The sequence below is a fragment of the Calypte anna genome, chromosome 23 (assembly GCF_003957555.1).
Source record: "Calypte anna isolate BGI_N300 chromosome 23, bCalAnn1_v1.p, whole genome shotgun sequence".
Lineage (NCBI taxonomy): Eukaryota > Metazoa > Chordata > Aves > Apodiformes > Trochilidae > Calypte > Calypte anna.
Genome location: NC_044268.1, coordinates 3,712,430 through 3,733,440, shown reverse-complemented (window position 1 = coordinate 3,733,440; position 21,011 = coordinate 3,712,430). Strand labels below are relative to the sequence as shown.

At 45.1% G+C, this 21,011-nt stretch overlaps 1 protein-coding gene across 1 annotated transcript in view; it reads right to left on the bottom strand.

The window, feature by feature from the left end:
* CSMD2 (CUB and Sushi multiple domains 2) overlaps positions 1-21,011 on the bottom strand; it is a 235,890-nt gene that overhangs the window by 193,375 nt on the left and 21,504 nt on the right. Inside the window, 1 exon segment of the mRNA XM_030464359.1 lies at positions 7,854-7,966. Within this exon segment, the coding sequence (XP_030320219.1) occupies positions 7,854-7,966 (113 nt within the window).

The window sequence follows — 21,011 nt, the reverse complement described above, 5'->3', positions numbered from 1 at the left end:
TGAGAGATTGTGGGAAAAATCCAAAGAGCAGCCATAAAAAATAAAATAAAATAAAAAAAAGAATTAAAAGCCATACAATGGGCAAACCTATTGCCAGCCAAATTTTTTATGTTAGGTAGAAAACACTAAATTGGAGACAGAATCAATCCAATGCTATGCTTTAAATCTAATTATCAAACCACTTCTCTTCCAGACACTACACCATGTAAAACAATCCTGTCACTCAATATTATTGACAAGGCTGCACTGCCTTGCTGCTTATTTGGTACCTTGGCTTATCGTGTAGTCCCAATACTAATACCTTGCAAACATGAAGCAAATTAAAAGGCCCTGTGCTGCCTGAATAGCTGCAGGGTTTGGATGGCTCTGACAGCTCCAGGCAGGCATTCCCAGAGCTCTGAACCCTCAGATGAGAGCAGTGAGCACAGCATCCTCCTGCTCCTCACCTCCCCACCACGCTCCAGCACAGCAAAATCCTGCCAGATGTTCCAGCACAGAGGAGTGGGGAGCAAAGCTGCTGCAGGGCTGGGTTTCCTTCCCTTCAGCTTTTCAGCGTGAGGCAGAATCACTGCATCACTGCATCCCCAGCAAGGCTCCAGCTCCTTCTGCTTCCCCCCAGGTTCATTGCTGCCTGAGATGCAGCAGAGGCAGAGGGGGGATAACACCAGGGTTTGGTTCCCATCCTTTCTTTCAGGCAGGGTGTTCATGATCATCAGCCAGGCTTTTTTAATCCCCCTGTATTCAAATGGATTGGGATGTTACAGACACGGGGAGATCAACATTCAAACAGCTGCAGAACAATCAGTTCTTTTACAGCCATTTGGGAACAGCCACAGGACTCGAAACAAGTCAGCTCACCCACAAACCTGCTAAGTTAGAAACACTGGGATACAGTGACAATAAATATTCTTAAGCAGTGCACAAGGCCAGCACAGCCCATTTAGAACCTTAGCTGCTGATCTCTCTGCTTGGTTTGAATGCTGTAAGCAAGTTATTCCAGCAAAATAGACTAATAAACCAATTTTTGGTACAGAGGGCTGGATGAAAACTCCTTGGACATCTCTGTAATTTCATTGCTTCCCTAGCTGGTGGGCTTACATACAAAACACGGGCAATTTCTCTTTACAGCATGCCAGCAGTTTGCAACCACCAAGATTGATACTCCACAGGAAGGTTCTTAGGTTTTGCAGTTTCAGAATAGAACAGATGGGAAGCTTTCTAAAATGTCAATTAATTTACAACTTTGAAAAAATTAACTGTAAAAAGAATAATCTGTAATGAGCACAGAAATCTTCACACGAATATTTTTACCATCAATTCAACACAACCAATTCCATCATCACCTTTTCAGGCTGGTACCCAACATCACAGAAGATGCTGTGAAGTCCAAGCTGTGGCTCCTGGAGAGCAGCACTCATATTCAGTGCTCATCCTTGAATATCCACAGGCAACAAGGCACAGAAAGCACCTGCAGCATCAAACCAGCACTGACTGCCATCACATTCTCCATCCCAACATGGATTTTCTTTACTCCTTGTGCAGGCAGCATGAAGCACCAGCAGGTTCACCACTGATGTGAAAGATGCTGACTCACCAAACCTCCCTCCCCTCAGCATCCCAGGGTTGCCCAGGGAGGTCTCTCCCTCCCAAGCACTGACTCCAGCATGACCCTAACTCAGCTTCTGAGATCCTGAGGGAGGGGAGGAGGAAGAGAAAAGCCTGGGGGAGACATAGCTTAATCTTCCCCAGGTCACAACTGATACTAAAATTAGGAGGCATAGTAAACAAGAATAAAAAGCCACTAAAGCAAGGTACATTAAGCACAGCAGACAAGGATGAAATGGCAAAAACTGCAGGAGCAGTTGACTGGATAGGAGGTAAAGAACTAGAGCTATTAAAACAATAAATTCCTAAAGGCACTGCCCAGTCCTTGGATGCTTTATCCACCCTCAACATACCCAGTGCTGAGCAGACTGAAGGAAGAGCAGCTGGGAAAGGCTCAATGGACTCTGGAGTCCAGACCCACACATCCAGCTGTGAGGCTGTTCAGGTTTTGAACACATTAAATGATCTCTGGCATAGATTCAATCAGACAAAGAAAGCAACACCAAACTTCCAGAAGAGCAACAGAGCAAGACTCGGGGCTTTCATCATTCCCACTGCCCCCAGAACAAGGGTTAATCCACTTTGCTGCAACTCAGCATTCACATTCATTTGTCTTGGTCTGAAAAAGGAGCAAAGCATCAAGCCAGTAAATTTACCAAGAGCTCTGTATGCTTTAAATGATGATTTAGGTACTGAGAGACTTGGGCCCCAGCTGGATGTTTAAATGCACCCAATATGGTGTTCGCTCAGAAGGCAAATTAGCAGAAAAAGTACATTTGGTTATGGATTTAAAAATTCCAGCCCATCCAGTACGAGCCTGGCAGTTCTGAAATTTATTTACACAGATGGAGAATATGCTCTGAGCAGCCACTGCCCAAGCAGGACTCCCCATGTGCCCAGCCAGCAGCCCTGCTCCCAACCCTTTTATACCCTTTAATTCAGGGCATCCTTAGAGTCTTCCCAGACCCCAGAAGACCCCTGACCCCCCCAAGCAGGGAGCACAAAATACCTCAACTGCTCCCAAAAAACTGCCTTACAGCCCCAAAATGATGAGTGCTTTCTTTCCAAAGACATCAAACTGGTTTGTCATCCACTCAGGGGGCAGCTTTAAAGTCAAATGTCAGAGGGGAAAAACTGAGAAAGGAAGGAGCTGCACAACTTGTGCAAAGTGGCAACACATCCACAGAGCAGCAGAGCCAGGAAACCTCCCTCAGGTTTAGCGAGAGGAATGGTCAAAGAGGGGCAGGAACCCCTTTTTAGTTGTGTTTTCTGAGTATCTGTGCACATCTCCCCCAGCAGCCCTCTAAAGAATGAGATATTTGTGCTTAAGAGGAGGGTATTTATTACGAAGGAAAACAGCACCATTTACTTGGGGCTGTTTCCCTCTGTATTTACAAGCTTCTAATTTCTTAAAATAAGCAGTGTTCTTCTAGGCATAATTGTTTCTTTTCAATCAGGCACTTGATGTTTGCAGCTATCAAATTTGTTGCAGCTGTAATCAAACACGATGGCTTGGGAAGGAAAATCTTCACCTCCTGTTAAATCTTGCTGCATTACACAGCACAGCAGAGTCCAAAATGCCCTGGGGTTCCTTCCAGGGGCTGCCAACTCAACTCTGATTTTGAAAAAAAATAAAAATAAAAAATCCACTCAAGTGTCTCAGGAAGAGGGACCTGTACAGCCCTGAAAAGCAAAGTTTCATTGAGCTCAGGAGCCCTGGTGGTTTGTAGCATTGCTTCAAGTTTTGTGTGATAAAAAGCAGGTTCCAGCATCTTTCCTTCAATCCCGTTCTATTTATCATACCCTCAAAACTAACAAGGCAGCCAAGAGGTAATGGTTTACAAATAATAATGTAATTTTATATCTACATTAGTAAGCTAAAAAAACCCCAGCTGCTATTCATCAGGAACTTCTATTAGCATTATTGAGGAAATTATGTGGAATTTATAGCAATTTCCCTCTTATTGTAAAAGGCTTGCCCAATTTATTTTAAATGTCAACTGACTGTGCATTCATCAGGTGTGCAGCAGCAGTGATTGCAATTAATTTCACATTGTACTCTAGGCATGTGCCTAATATTAGCTTCACACATCTTTCAGGGGAAGCAATAAATGGAAGCATTGGTCATTTTTGGTCATTAAATCTTCAGGAATATTCTTCACAAGATGAGACTGTCAAGATTCACATCCTGGTAAAATTCCAAGTTGGGTTACTTATAGCTGTCTCTTAGAAATTCTCCTGCACTTTAAATGAAATTCAAGACTCCACAACAGCTGGTTAGGATTTTTCAGAAGAATCATTTAGTCATTAAAAAAAGGAAAAAATCCCAGAGTCTGAGGGTGAACAAGGCTAATTGTGTAATCATGTTGAATTGAAGGGACAGTTTAACGGGTAAAAAAAGGCAGATTTAAGGATGCTGAAATCATGAAAGCACTTACATTTACGTATCTCCTAAATCATATGTTCTGAAATGGGGCTTCATAAAGCTGCTCATATTTAAGAGCAGAATCTCAAAAACTGCATACAGATCAAACTATTCTATTGAAATGAAAAGGAAATTTTCTCTACCCTTTCAACTCAGCAAGAAAGAACTGACAATATCTCCTGCCCACTCCTCCTGCACTGGTTGTCCCCATTTCTTTTTCCAGATCACCCACTGATCAGTTTTTCACCTGTCTGCACCTCCAGTTGGGATCCAGCTCTGGGGTTTCCCATCTTCACTGCACCCCACATGGGCACCCCTGAGCCCAAAGCCCACACCAAGAACCATTCCAATGACCTTGGAAGCTGGGAACCCACACAACACCAGCACCAAACTGGGAAGGGAAGCTGGAGCACTGGAGCTGTCACTGGGGCACCCTCAGTCACCTCTTCTGCTCCTCCAGAGAACATCAACCTCTGTGTTTGCTCAGCAAGAGAATGAACATCAAATCCCTGCTGGTTACCGAGCTGGGGAAAAATCACAGCAAACAGTAAAAGAGCAGAGAAAAGGATCAGAGAGTGGGAGCAGGCAGGAACCAGCTGGCAACACAGAGCAGATTAAAGGGAAAAAGATGAGGAAGTCAGACAGGGAGGAAAAGAGGATGAGGGGAGATCCAGCAGCAAAGCAGAGGAGCAGAGAATTAAGTCAGGAAACGTCAGAGCCCAGAGGAATGGGAATGGGAGGAATGGGAGGACTGGGAGCTCTGCAGCCCTGCAGAAACTGCTCTGCTCAAAGCTCTTCTGAACACTCACATCGTGGCAACATCTTCAAACAGGTTCTGCCACCACCACACAGAAGCTCTCCCCTTTTTTTAGCCAGGGAAAATGTCTAATTACACTGTGTCCTGAAACAAGGAGTGAGGAAACATATCCAGTATGAGCAGGAGTTGTTTTCAAGGAATTGCTTGTAAGAGATCTTATCATGCCAGCATCACACTGAGTAGATCAGCCAGGAAGATGCCAGCTGAGATAAAGCAAACCTCAATTTCTGTCTTTCCCAGAGGGCTGGGGCAGAGCAGACAGCAGTGTAAGCACAGGGGGTTTGTGTCACTTCAATGCCTCCAACATACTTTCTTCCCATGCTCCTTTAAAAAAGTTCCTGAGATCTTTTGTTCCAGTTTTAAAGTTCTCTTGGTGCATTTCTCAGTAATTGCTTAAAGGGAGGAGGAGAATAATGAATATGCTTTGATAGCAGATCATAAAGGAGCCATTTAACTGCAAGGACTCTGATGCATTGCTCTGTCTTTACACATGAATTATCGAATCACAAGCTGTTCACCAAGTTGTAGATCACTGAGGAACTGAAACAGCATTACAGCAGCACATCCTTATGAAGGGGAAAAAAAAAAATCAACAAAACACCACCTTATCTACTCTTTCAGTCTTAGTTAACAAGAATCCAGACAGCAAGTCCTCTCCCTCTTAAAATGAGACTTTTGTTTACACCAATGCTCTGGCTCACTCAGTGACTCAGGCTAAGTTTTAAGGACTTTATTTTTTTCCCAGGAGACTCACTCGAGTTACCTGCTTTAAAGCTTCCTAATCACCAGACAAATAAACTTCAAATCAGCTTCAAATCCCCGTGACTAAAGGGCAGCCCTGGAACAAGCCTTTGTACAAGATTACCTGCTGCATCAAGATAATAAAAAAAAATTACGGATTGTACAAGCAACTGTGTGTAAATGCCAAAATATGTACTCTAAATGTCAAGGAAGTGCAAAAACAGCTACATGTCGTTTACCACACAATGTGGGAGCAATGCTCTGTCATGTCTGCTCGACAACCATTGACTTCAGTTCTAGCAGAGATTTTGCGGACAGGCAATGGACTCTGCCATTCCTCACCTTCCCCACAGCCCCCCAGTCCCACCATAGAATCATAGAATTGGCTGGGTTGGAAGGGACCTCAGAGATCATCGAGTCCAACCCTTGAACCATCGTTGCAGTTCCCAGCCCATGGCACTCAGTGCCACATCCAGGCTCTTTGGAAAGATCTCCAGACACGGAGAATCCACTCCTTCCCTGGGCAGCCCATTCCAATGCCTGATCACCCTCTCCAGAAAGAAATTCTTTCTCATCTCCAACCTAAACCTCCCCTGGCACAACTTGAGACCCTTTGTGCCCTCTTGTCTTGCTGAGAGTTGCCTGGGAAAAGAGCCCAACCCCCCCCTGGCTCCAACCTCCTTTCAGGGAGTTGTAGAGAGTGATGAGGTCTCCCCTGAGCCTCCTCTTCTCCAGCCTCAACACCCCCAGCTCCCTCAGCCTCTCCTCACAGGATCTGTGCTGGATCCCTTCACAGCCTCCTTGCTCTTCTCTGGACCTGCTCCAGCACCTCAATCTCCTTCCTGAGCTGAGGGGCCCAGAACTGGACACAGGACTCAAGCTGTGGCCTCACCAGAGCTGAGCACAGGGGCAGAATCCCTTCCCTGGACCTGCTGGCCACGCTGTTCCTGAGCCAGCCCAGGATGCCATTGGCCTTCTTGGCCACCTGGGCACACTGCTGGCTCCTCTTCAGCTTCCTGGCAATCCAGACTCCCAGGTCCCTTTCTGCCACTCTGTGCCCAGCCTGGAGCTCCCCATGGGGTTGTTGTGGCCAAAGTGCAGGACCCGGCACTTGGAATGTTGAACCTCATCCCCTTGGGATCATCCCAACTCTCCAGTCTGTCCAGGTCCCTCTGCAGAGCCCTCCTGCCTTCCAGCTGATCCACACTCCCCCCCAGCTTAGTGTCATCTGTGAATTTGCTGATGTACCAGTACCTCAGGAAGCACTTACTGGGGGAAGGAGAAGAGCAGAGTGTCCAACAGAGATGAACTTTAATACCATCCCCTGGCCACACCTGATAAGACACTGAACACTTTCACAAAAGCATCTCAGTGCCACTGATGCCCCAAGGCAGGAGTTTTAATCAGAAATTAAGAGGGCATTTCAACAGAATTCCCCTGAACCTGAACAATTGAGTGCAGAAAATGTTGAGAGACTCCAGCATCATCTAATGAAGGCATCTGCTTGGTTTGAGGTACTGGGCATTGTGTGGTGGGACCCATCACCAAAATTAGCACTGAGACTGAGAACTTGGAAGGACTTTGAAGGAAAACATTTATGGGCATAGGGAGAGTGTTTTAAGTTCAGTGATCAACAGGAATATAATTGAAATTCTAAAACAGTTGATGTGTTATCTGCCCTGCAGATAACCAGCTCAGAGAAATCCATGACCTGCCTTCTCCTATAAAACATCCTTTGACATATCTGATTTCCAGATTCCAAGATTCCCTGAAACTACCAAGCCTTTACATCCAACTATTTATCTCCACAACTACCAAACACTGGGCATCATTTATGACAAGAGATACAGGAGGTGAATTTAAGTATGTGTGAGATGGGTGCAAGGGAAAGAAAACCAAGAGAATGGGAAGGAAAAAAGCAGCAACTGCTCTGCACTCCCCACTCTCAGCTGTCATTAAGAGTGGATTTGTTTGATGTTACAGATTCCACTGGCAAATCCCACATTACCCTTCCTTTTCACCCTGGCTTCTCTGTTAGAGTGAGCTTTTAAAGGCATTTTGAGTGCAGATGCTTAGAGGGAAAAAAACCCACATTACACTCGGAAGAAATCAGAGATTTTGAGTTGTGAAAAATTGGATCAAATTACACAAGAACCAGGCACTCCTGGTTATATATCCTGGTATAAACTGAACCTTTGTTTCACACCCTACCATCAGCCAAAGGGGGATAGAATTGAAGCCCATGCCTGCCCAGGGCAGACTTACCTTCATAGCTGGCCTGGAAGCCTTGAGCACTGACCGCATAATCACTGACAAGCCACAAGGACAGCACAACCCCTGTGCTCACAACAGGAGCAGGCAGCTGGAAACCCGTTAACCTGGAAGAAATCAAGAGGAAGGTTACACTCACCACTGCTGCCTTTCACCTCCTAGCAAAGGGAAGAGCTAAGGAAAACCAGCCTGGTCCAGCTCCAGCTGTGCAACAAACGCTGGGCAAACCCATCCTCAGCTTTTCCCACCAGGAATTCTGCTGGATTCTGCATGCTAGGAGGACCCCAGTTTGCAGATGATGATGTTTTTTCACAATATTTATACATCTGTGTACATTTAAGCAATTGCACGTGTCCTGGAGGAGGCAATGGGGATTAAGTGCTACCTGGAGCAACATTGCCCTTCAGCTTGGATTCCTATTTTTTAGTTACAGGGCCTTAAAGGAAAGGACAGCCTGTGCACAGGGGCATGAAATTGTAACTGAGGGTTCTTTCTCAGTCTTTCTCCAGATTCCACACTGATTAAAAAGACAATTTTCATGGGAACCTCTGGCCTTCCGGAGCCTCTAAAAATTAATAAACCCAACCACCTCTCCAGGCCCTTAGCTTCAGATGTTCATTTGTCTCTGTCTCGTGTCCCTGGAGCAAACAGAAGAAAACAGCCTGCTTGGCAGCACAAAAGGTGACCAAATGTCTTCCCCCTCAGATCAAACAGCCTTTCTGCCATGGAAGATGAAAAGTGCCCTCATTAGTGCTGAAACTAAACTTATTCAGAAGGAAGGCTGGAATACAGCTTCAATGAGAAAAATAGCTACATAGCAACTCCTACCCTCTATGCTGCTAATATTCATATCTCCTCCTGCAGTGAAAACCTGCACTAGAAATGAGATCAAATTCCTGTTCTTGCTGGAAGCAGCTGCAGCCAAAATAAAAGTGATTCCTCCTCTTAAGCCCTCACCCAACATATGCAATTAAAAGTTTTCTTCTTCTGATGTCCTCATCTTCTCCAAGCAAGAGCACAGGCAACATCCTCTTGAAGAAACAATGATTTAAAAAGGCTTCTGCTCCAATCACTCTTGGTCCAAAGACCCAGGAACAGCCAAGCTTGGCAGGACATCCTGGCTGGGAAGCTGTCCTTGTGCCTTCCTCCCAAAAGCTGCTGTCCAGGCAAATTTTAAGAGACCAACATGATGGCAAACAGAACATGAAATCATCTGGCCCCAAACATGAAACAGGAATCCCAACATCCCTGTTATTTAGGGTAGTGATAAATATATCTATATATGCTAATAAGAAAAAAGCAGTAAACTGTTCTCTGTTTTTATGAAGGCCATAACAAGAAGGTGAGGGTAGCAATATCAACATGAATAATCATCTTCCATTTCTCCTGTTTCTCTGGCCAAATGGATTATTGAGTGATTATCCCCTGAAGTTGCTCGGAGCCAACACTGAATGTGAGATTTTCAATGTGTTTTTCATTGGCTTCATTCTGCTCCTACTGTGAGGAACCAACCTAAACCAGTGCCAGAAATGCCACATCATAAGCTTGCCCTTGCTTCACAGTACAGCAAAAATCAATATACCAAAACAAATCAGCCCAGAAATCCTCTACTCTGTTTGCATTCTTCTTCACTCTCTGCCCCAGGTTTCTGGTTCAGGGCTCCCCCCTTGCATCAGAACAAATTCTGCTCCTCAGAACAGCTCTGCTGGAGGTGATGTCAGGACCAGGTCCCTGTTGCTGTCACCTCCACCTCCTCCCAGGTTCTCTACAGGTCCCTGTGCTCAAACCCCTCAAGCACAGCAGCAGCTCAAAGCCTGGGCTGTACCAGGGGCTCCTGAGATGCTCCTGGAGCCCAACTCCCTCCCCTCTTCCCATCCTTCCCCAATGCCAAAAGCTTTTCCCAGAGAAAAGTTCTCCCAGGCACACAAAAGGAGTCAGACACCAGACAGAACCCCACTGCTGGCTCTGCTCAGCACCTCCAGCTCCCAACCAACCACTTCCCTCAGCCTAGGAAGAAAGAAAAGCCTGGAAAATCAGCCAGGCAGGTCACACGTTTTGGTCCCTGTGCCAGTGGCTCTCACCTCCATCTGTTGCACACCCCCTGTTCCACACACACTGACGCAGGTTCCCGTTCTGCAGTGCAGGTGCCATCATTAAAACACAGCACATTATTTTTCTGGTAGGATGCCCACCATCAGCTCGAGCTGCAATCAAAATAGTTATTGCAGCTGGCAATCCAGCAGCTTTTAAAGCATAAATGCTGAAGAAGTGTCTCAGAACATCTAATGAAAACGCATTGGATTGCATCGTTTAACCTGGCATTAAATTACACGACACCTCACTTCAGTGAGTCTTTTTTTTCCTGTGTGCAATTTAAAGGCATCTATTAAAGAAAATTTCCCATCAAACGCACCACTCTCATCACTATATACTGTTTAAATGGCATGGTTCCATAACCTGACACCCTGCACTATCCCAGGACAAGATTCAGGCTGAGCCAGGTAGGTGCCAGGGACTGTGCTGAGAAAAGAGCAGCTCAGAGTGAGAAGTGTCCTTTGGAAACCAGTTCAGAACAGGCCAGGAATCCTCCTTCACCCCATGCCCCCAGTTAACAAAGCAGCAATCAATCTGAAGTCATCCAAAAGGTGCATTCCTGAAGCATCCAACGAACCCATTGCCAACAGAAAGAGCCCAAAGAATTTCTAATTGACTTTGGATCAAGTTTGATATTGAGGTGGTTTGGGTGCAATGAGGAGAGCCAGTGGCTTCCATGAGAGCCCAAATGTGTGTTCAGTCCCTCCTCTGACAAATGGGCAACAATTGGTATTACTGAACTTGCAGCTTTCTTGGTCAGATGAAAGAGAGGTGTAAGGGTTGTGCTCCAGCTCAGAAAAACTGTAGATGTGTACTTAAAAATGTGGAGTCTGAGGGGAAACTGGAAAGCCAGGCACTGCAGTCAGTGGTCACTCAGATGTCCTCCTCAAGGCTGCTTCATGGAATGTATGTCAAGAATAAAAGAGCAAATACAAGAGATGAGGGAATTTCTCCCCAGCAATCCATCCCATCTCAGATCTCACGAAAGAAAAAAAAAGTGCTACCTGTAAAGGAAAAGTTGCTGGTGGGTACAGGGTAAAGTGGTTGGGGGGAGGGGGGGAACATCTTGTAATTCCTATTAATATCTTAGTTTTAGAAATCATCTTTCATCCTAAAGGAGTTTAATGTCTCCTCCAAATCACAGCCCCAATCCCAAGTGAATCACTGTGCATTTCAAATGCTCCTTTACAAAGCTGGCAAGAAAGCAAAGCACAGATGCCCTAGGCACAAGGACTACAATATGTGTGGTAAAACTGAAGCTGACAAGGCTTTGTTTCTCACATACCAGTGCCTGCAAAATCCAGTGCTAGCCCTGTCTCCAGGAGGGTTTTCCATGCCACCCCTCTGGATCCAGCCAGGAACTGCTCCAGTGTCCTTGGGCTGTCTCCTCCTCTTCCCCATCACCCCTGAGCTCATCCCCTGCACCCCAGGCTGCTCCCCACCACCTCTTCCATGTGTCTGATCCCCTCTGTTTTCAGCCAGAAAAACTGCAGATTTTTCCCCATTTTCAGGAAGTGTGGATGGAAGGACCTGAGGAGTCACCTGGCTCTGCTGGCATCTCCTCAGCCTTGCCTGGTTCTGTGGTTTTCCCCTGTGCTTCTCCCTTTCTCTCCCTCTATTGCTATGGTAAAGAAACAAGGCAATTACTGTGAGACCTTAGCTTGATAATTCTTTTAACAGCACTGACAGAATAACTGATACCATGGATGTTCTCAGGGATCACCAAGAAAACAGCAGATCATAATCTGAGAAGCCTTGGAGCTCCTGCAGACACTTAAAAGTCAGTTGTGTCTGCAAGGCAGGACTCACTGGTGTTACTCAGACAGCTGTCCTTTAATTTTGATCCCTGCAAGGCTGAAATGATGCTCTGGAAAAAAAAATAATCCTCTGTGAGTTTAAAAGGCTGCGTAGTGACCCAAAAGAAACAGTCTCAGTTCACAACTGGATTTACTCAACTTGTTGGAATGATTTATGCTCAAAAGTCTGATTTTATTTTTGGGTAAAACTACAAACAGATCCCAAACAAATACCTGCTGAGGCATGTTGCAGGCAGCAGTATAACCCTTGTAATTCACTGTTCATATTGCACCAAGCAACTCCAAGCTCCTTTGCTGTCACCCAACATCACACATCCCATTTCATTCCATGCTACTTTCCAACCATCCAACCAGGTAATTGCTTTGAAAATAATACAGTTGATTTGCTCAGACATACATAGCTGTGGTTTTTTCATACAAAGAGGGTAACAGGCACCAGAAAAGCTTCCTCTGTCCCCTGAACTCACAATGCCACACACCAAACCTGCATTTTTTTAGGAAGTTCACCCATGATTTGGCTGAAGATTCCAATCTCATTCACACAGCCCAGCCCAGGTGCCAACAGGACTTAGTAATCAGCTGCATTCCCTTCACTTCTCCAAGCAAGGCAGAATTCACCAAGGCACAAGAGTCCTTTGCTCATCTCTGACCCTGACCAAGGCTTCAGGAGCCAACACGTCCCCAGGAACGCTCACAGGGCTCAAATTCCAGCCTGGATTTCTTCACTTGTTTAAAATGGGGTTTGGGTCAATTCCCACTCAAAGGAGTTACTTCCAGAGCCTAAAGCCAGCAAGCCCATCTCAGACACCTGAGGTTTTCATGGCTCAGGTTGGGAACAGGTGCTTGGCATCAAATTGCAATAAATTTCATTTTCCATACAATGCAACAGAGTAGGAAAACCATGGATTTGGATTTATTTTATTATTTTACCACGTCCCTTTCATGCTCATTTTCCCTGTGCTTCCTCAGACAACAGGGAGACACACACACAGCTCTAACAGACTTTGCCATCTATATTCTGTCTTCTTACTGCAAACCAAAAACCACCCCCAGATTCACAGAGCAGCTCACCAAATTTCAGTAACCTCTTGGCAAACCTGAGCTGAGATTCTGGGTAAACAAAGACAGGTTTGGATATAAACCAAGCAAGGCTCAGCAGTGTCGACTCAAAACTTGGCAGTTTTAGGTTATTCCTGGCTTTCTTCTAAAAAACCATCAGGGGTGTGAAATCTAGTAAATGGGAAAAATAAGTTCTTGGAACCCCCTGCAAACCACAGAGGGCTCCTTGCTGAACACAGAGCACTTGGTGAATGGGAAGTGTTGCCAAAAGCCCAATGTTCACCCCAGCTCTTTAGTAAAATTAACCCTTCTGCTCCTTGCTGTCCAAACCCAGCATCTGATGACCTAAAGAACTTGACATTGAGGAAACACATCAGTTAAGTGCAAGGAAAGGAAAGAAAAAAGTTCTTGGGAGCTTTTATACATTCTGGACAGAAATATTCTTCCCCCACAATAAAGGTAATGCCTACTCTAACTCTTTAAGACTTTCCTTTATATTTACTCATGACAGCACATAGGAAAGTAGCATTTATTGGCAGGAGATGAGAAAGAAACACTAGAAATTCCCATTCTATTGAGTTAAAGAGAAACAACCAAAGGAAAAAAAAACAAAACACAAACCAAACCAAAGGTGCAACTTGTCCTCCACAGCCAGTGCAGTCCAAGAAGTAGGTTAAGAAGAAATAAGATTTTTTAAGGTGCTCTGTATGAGGGAAAACCTGGCACAAATCCCATTTTTCCTACCTGTCCTGGTTTGGGCCAGGATAAAGGTGATTTTCTGTCTTGTACTTTTGCTTTTAGCTCAGTCTCTTTAAGTAGTTGCACTTGCTGAAATTAACAGCAAGTTTCTCAGACAGTGTGTGCTTCTAGGATTGATAACACTTGATGTTTAGAGTTACTGCTGGAGACTGGTGTGCAGAGCCAAGGACACTGCTCAGCTCTGAGGAAAACATTTTACCATCCAGGAGGATAAAGAGGTCCCACCTGAGCCCTCCTTTGGGGAGGAACAGACAAGATAGATGACAGAATTGACCAAGCAGAGTATTCCATCCCATACACCTCATACTCAGTATAAATCTGAGGGATCACGAGGGCCAAGCCAGACTTCTAGACTTCTGGATTTCCGGATTTCCTATTTTCCTGCTTCCTTTCCTTCACCCAGCATCCTGGAAGGATTCCATCCCTTCCTCTGCCTGTGGTCCTGATCCATCCCAGCCCATATCTGTGTGTTCCTGCCTCCAGCTCCCCACTGCTCCTGACTCCAGGATTCCAGCCTGGACTTTCCCAGGGCTGCCCTGCAGCCTCGGTGGTGACGTGAGAGTTATTGGGGAAAAGGGAGGAGGAATGTGGTTTCCATTTTCCTGTCTATTTGTATAGATTTAGTAATTTTTCCTATTTATCATTACTGTTCATTAAAGTTGTGTAGTTTAGTTTCCAATCCATCAGTCTCTCTCCCTTATTCTCTCTCCTTTCTTTATCAAGGAGGAGAGGGACATTAATAGAGAGCCTCTGGTACTCGGTTTAATTGCCAGACCAGTGTTAAACCCTGACACTACCAATGAAGACTTACCCAAAAAAGGCTGCAATGTTGATTCACATCATATCTAATTTTTTATTCACTTGCACTTTGTGTGAATGCTGAATATTGAGCAGAAACAGAATAAAAATGTTGCTAATCTCTGATGTTTAGCAGGAGGGCCCAGCAATGCAAGTCCTGGGTTTGATTCCAGCTCCACACAGAAACCAGGAATCACCCCAGGGAGAAGATGTCTTGGCATGCACCTGAATTGCTAAAGGGGCCAATATCAAGAGCTAAAGCAAATATTCCATAAAAATGCTAGAACAGCATTTCACACTCCAATATACACAAACGACAACAAAAGCTACCAAACAGTTCACATGAAAATATTTATCTCCTCCCTAAACCTTTTATTCCACTACAGAAGCTTTAATCAGCTGTAAACCTAAATATTGTAAAACTCACTAAAGATGTAAGGACAATTACTGCATCTTTGCACAGCAGAAGCCTTTATGTTTTCCAAACAGCTACAAAATCAAACAGACAATTACATTCCTTGGTAAGAAAAGGGACCAGATCTCAGCAGTTGCTCTTGCAGCAACCAAAGCCCAACTGGGAGCAGCCCTGGAGGAGCCACGGCCACCACCAGGAGCAGAGGGAATTCCAGTGATAAAAGGGAAATACACACTCTAAAGACCTCCTTTGCCTGAGAAACTCTCAAGGTCAGACCCTACAGATCCAAGGAGCTTCCTGACCTAAGGATTCATGCATTCAGGGGGTCACAGGATCTTTACCCTCTGCAGGAAAATGGATTATAAGCATGGCTGGGAACTTCATCTGCTTTGCACTTGGATTCTCCTTCCCTACCCTAGCATACAGCCCCCACAACCAGGGGCTTTTAAGCATCTTTTAAGCATCTTTTTAAGCATCAGTTTAACTTGCAAAAATAAATCTTTGACATTTTACAGACAGGAAAACTGGGGTAAGCAATTTGCCCCATGCCACCAAACAGAGGAGGTGCTGGGCTCAGGACACAGACCTGACTTGTGCTGCTTTCACCTCTGCACCTCCATCCCTTCCCTGCCCACAGCCTCCTCCTCCTTGGGGGAGACTGACACTAATTATCACTGAAGAAAGTGGCCCTCTTCTTGCTAACTGATGTCAATACCTATTGACTAGGAGTGAAATTATTTTCTGAGACCTCATTCTGTACTAATAAAGCCAAGAGACTCCTTGCAGGGCTTCTGACGCAAGCAGCAGCAGATTCCAGGCACCTCCATCCCCCCCCAGCCTCCCAGCAGCTGTAAACCCAAGCTCAGGAAAAACTTCATAACTCACTGAGGCACCATCCCAACCTTCCCTGTGCTGCCACCTCCCTTCTGGGACCATACAGCCTGGAACATAAAATGAGAAGCACCAACAAGGGCTAGAGGTTACTTCAATTTCTCTCCCTCCACTGCTAAACCAACATCTCATCTCTCTTGGTTTGACCCCAGGAGCTCACCCACTGGTTTTGTAAATTACCACTCCTGCTAAAAGAATAAAAAGAGCTCTAAAATAAAGAACTCCAGGTGACTGGGAATGCCTGTGACAGTATCACTTTACACACCACACACATACATGCATAAGAAGGATGATAAAGAGTCCTTGTCAAGGTCTGTTAGCAGGTTTTACCTGGAGACATCGTCCATCAGCAGCTTAGAGGGAAAAAAAATTCTGAAAAGAGAACATTATTGGAGTAGCAACACCACTGAGAACACAACTGAGCCATCTGCAAAAGGCCTGAATGATGCTGGAGCAGCTCAAAGTATCTTCAGGAGAAAAAAAAAAAAGCCATCTTCTGTTCTGCAAAGAAGTGAACATAAATTTCAGTAGTTTTGTGTTGGGTTGTGTTCTTTGTTTTTTGGGTTGGTTTTTTTTTTTATTACCCATGGAGGTAATATGTAGTGACAAAAGACACTGCTAAGGGGAAAGGGAGGGAGGATTCTGAAGTTCACTCTGGGTGACAGAAGGATTTATCTGGCCCTCCATTTTATTTACTTTATCTGAACTGCAGTCACCTTGGAAACCTGAGGTGGCCACAAAGGAATATGTCACAGGACCAAAGGAGACTCAGCACAAAGTTTTTATTTAAGTTCTGTGCACTACCAGATGCTTTTCCAGCCATTGAACCCCAGCAAGCCCAGGACCTGCCAAGGCAGAACCTCAGAAAGTTCTTTTAACTCAGATTTGCAGCTCTGCACACGTGGAGAGAGCTGTCCCCTGTCCCCTCCACTGTCATAGAATCATAGAATCCTAGAATTGGCTGGGTTGGAAGGGACCTCAGAGCTCATCGAGTCCAACCCTTGAACCACCGTTGCGGTTGCTAGACCATGGCACTGAGTGCCACATCCAGGCTCTTTTGAAATATCTCCAGACACGGAGAATCCACTACTTCCCTGGGCAGCCCATTCCAATGCCTGATCACCCTCTCCAGAAAGAAATTCTTTCTCATCTCCAACCTAAACCTCCCCTGGCACAACTTGAGACCCTGCCCTCTTGTCTTGCTGAGAGTTGCCTGGGAAAAGAGACCAACCCCCCCCTGGCTCCAACCTCCTTTCAGGGAGTTGTAGAGAGTGATGAGGTCTCCCCTGAGCCTCCTCTTCTCCAGCCTCAACACCCCCAGCTCCCTCAGCCTCTCCTCATAGAGTCTGTGCTCAAGTCCCTTCACCAGCCCAGTTGCCTCCTTTGGACCTGCTCCAGCACCTCAATCTCCTTCCTGAACTGGGGGGCCCAGAACTGGACACAGGACTCGAGGTGTGGCCTCACCAGGGCTGAGTATAGGGGCAGAAGTCCCGTGGTCTCTTTCTCTCCTCATTGCTTTTTAAATCAAAAGCTTTGGTCACTTGTTTGGTATTTAAGCTCAGGTCACCCTGTCCATTTTTTTCTGCAGGTAATTAAAAGGTTATGGATGAAAACCAGCCAGGACACAGGTGTTCTGTTGGATCAGTAAATGGGACACCCCAGTGGATAATTCAACTCTTACCATCAGGATCATGTAAATTTAAGTTCAAGCAAAATACTTAATCATCCAGTTGATTAAATATGGCCAAAGAGATGGTCTGGTTTTTGTCAGAAGAAGGATGAGTGTTCCTCAGAAGCAACTTGAAGAGAGGACACAGTGCATAACGCTGAGCCCTGAGCCAGAAGCTGTCAGCTCCCTGGCACTGCAAATAAAGGCTGCAGAGATTTCTTCTTTAAGGATGGAATAATTGCAGTAACAATTTGCAAACATTTTCTCTTACCCTACACACTCCATGGGCATCAGAATGGGAAAGGTCCTCACAGCTGTGTAAATACTCACCTCCTAGTAACCTCTGTGGAAATGCAAACAGCACTACTGGCTAGAATAAAGACTTATTATTCTTGATATATTGGCTCAAACAAACATTTGCTTATCCAGATAAATTCAGTATCATTGAAACATTTGTTTGGGATGGGAATTGCAGACCAGAAGACAACACAGGTACCTCCCCACATCATGTAGGAGGCAAAGCTTATGGGCTGCAATATCATACAAGTTACCCCAGCATTGCTCAGCATGTATGCAAGCAAGGTATAAAGATTATACCTTCAGGTATAAAGATTGCATCTTGTGTCCCTTGGGCCTTCCAAAGTAGTTTGACACATGTTTGGAGGGGTTGGGGGAATTAAAAAAAGCAAAATTAAAAAAAAAATCTGGTTATCTAAACTGACCAGGCCTATCTTGAGTGTAAACTCAATGGTATCTGAAATGGCTGACTCACCAGATAGAGCATAAATGTATTTTCCCTGCATCTGAGTACAAGCCTGAAACTTCAAATAAGGAAATTAGCAACTAATTTAAGATCCTCACATTAAAAGAATCCTGCAAATTACTAGCTGCAGATGAAAAAGCCTGAGATGTCATGTGGCTTTCTTGTTAACTACTGTCTGGCTCTGACACGTAACAACAGGCAGACACAAAAAGGTGCAGAGAGTCTCCCAAATCCCACAGCAATCTCAGCTCCATAAATAACCCCAAATATTCAAATTTTAGTCAGGTTTCTGCTGAGCTTCTGAGCCCAGCACGGTGGGAAAGCAATCAGGAGAGGTACCTGATTGGAGCATCCTCTGAACAATGAGACAATCAGCAAACACAACAGGAATTTGCAAGTTCCTGGGAAACTGCAGGTTTCAGATCAGCTCCCCCCACATGCACCCCTCTGGTTCCACTGCCAGCTCAGAGTAGTTGGGAACTTGAAGGATGAGCAGTTGGGAGAGTAGAAAAAATAAAGCACAAGCACTGCTGAAGAGAAAGGCAAGGCAGACACAGGCACTGAAGGGAAGGTACAAATCTCATCTGAATTACTGAAAACACAGCAGCTCTCCTGCCCCAGCCAAGGCAGAGAGAAATCTGCAGCCATCACTCCTGCTTTTACAATGGTCCCTGCTCAAAGCCAGCGTGCACTGTGGGGGAAAAAAAGAAAAAAAAAAACCAAAAAGGAAATTATTTGAGAAGCCAAAAGAGCAAAGACTGGGAAATGAGCTCTGATTTTAGCAAACAAAGCAAAGTCATGGCACTGAAAGATGACAACAGCCCTGGGTGTCTAAATTAAGACACTAAAACACATTTAATATTCACATACTCATCACAAACACCCAACACAAATTCCCTAATATACAGTAAAGCAGTTTATTAGCAAACGTCTCATTGGATTAAGTCTGGTTTTATTCTATTAGGGAACTTTCACACCACATTAAATTGCAAGACCAGAGGGTGGTTGCCAGCACACCACAGGATTATTAACCCCTTCCCAGCCATGCACCCTGACATGACACTGGGACACCCCAGGGCAAGGAGGCTCCCAGGAATCTATGGCTGAAGTGAACAGCAGAGCAAACAACCATCCCCCAGCCCTCAGCACCAGGAAAACTCATCAACACCAAGCTCATTCTTTCCTCCCAGCCAAGCAGGGACTGAAACACATCACTGATGCTCAACAACACTGAGCTCAGGAGTGGGAGAAGCAGAGGGATCCAGCTCCTCTCTGTTTAATGTTTTGTTGATCAGCCTTGAAAACAAAACTGAACACAACAGTTGCCTTCTTCTCTACATAAGTTGGGTTTTTTTCCTCCTTCTACACTTGCTAACAGCTCATTTTGGACTGCTTTCTGGTAGCATGAGCTTTGATAAATGATGCAGGGTCATCCATCTCCGAGTGCTGCACTCTGATGATGGATTGAGTACACCTGGAAAGCAGGCTGAGAAAAACCAAAATTGATAGCCATGGGGAAGAGAAGAAAAGAAAGAAGAAAAGAGGGGAAAAAAGACAACGTTGGGCAACAGCTACAGGTTTTAATGAGGTGAGATTGATGAACCAAAAAGTTCACAAAGTTCATCAGTGCTGCAGATTTGTCTCTTCACCTTCTCCAAATGCAGGGCTACAAATTAACAGAATTATATCCAAAGCTCAGACTTTTGCTGTACTGGTCAGCTATAGGAAAAGCCATCCCTGGTCCTTCTACCTGTGCTCATATCATGCTTGGAGTAGCTCAGAGCAATGCTTGGGTGCAACTCATCTACAGCATCTTACTAATTTACTCCATCATAGCCCTAATTCTGAATTCATTTCATCCATGGATTTTGCTGCTCCAGCAGAACCTCCCACCTAGAGGGCAAAAGGAAACCCCTGGCAGTGCTGGGGAGCAGAGAAATTTGCCAAGAGCAGCAATAGTTACTCACCAGACAGAGTTTCCTGAGCAGGATTTCATACCAGCTGTAAGCATCCTTCAGATAATACCCACAGCAAAGCACTCTGCTACCTTCTCATTAAACAATGAGGTCCCATAATTAAAGATTATTCCCAAGCAGAGCTGCAAGATGAAGATGTGACTTATTTGCATAACTGCAATCATCCACATAAAGAGATGATTTTTTTTCACCAGTGTTCCTCTAAGTCAGATTTTTCCAGATGGGTTAGGAAAGACACTGACTCTAAAGCAGTTTAAAGAAAAAATAATTTCCAAGACTGCCCCTGAGTACAGAATTCTTACTACAGATTCAAGCACTGGATGCTGCCTCTCTTTCTGTTACTTTTGGAATACATTACTGTCAGACTTCAGCTGCAATCAGACACCACATCAGGCAGAAGCAGTCATGGCACAAGTTGCCAACTTGATTTCCACTGTGCCTCAGATCTGGAGGTCTGAGCTCAGGACTCCTTCAGATCCAGGAGTCTGACATGTCATGTACCATTTGCTACCACAGCAATAGGGTAGGTTTGTTGTGGGGTGATTTTGGTTTGGTTTGTTTGTTTGGGGGTGTTTTTTTGGGGTGTTTTTGGGGTTATTTTGCTTGTTTGGGGGGTTTTCAAAAATCAGCTTCCCACTTAACCTTTCATTAATGCCATTAAACCCAAAAGTCTCAGAGATCAGAATCCATGGGGAGTCTTCACAACTGTGTCACTTGGTTACTCCTTACCCATAAATACCCAGCTGTTTACTCAGATGTCACAGGGTATCATCCCTGTCCAGCTGGGGACCAGACTGCAAGTTTGGGAATCACCCAAAGCACTTGACAGAGCTGTGAACTGCAAGCCATGATCCATCCTCCCACTCAGAGAATGTCTTTAGGATTTAGGGAAGCTCCTCTGCACATTAGCT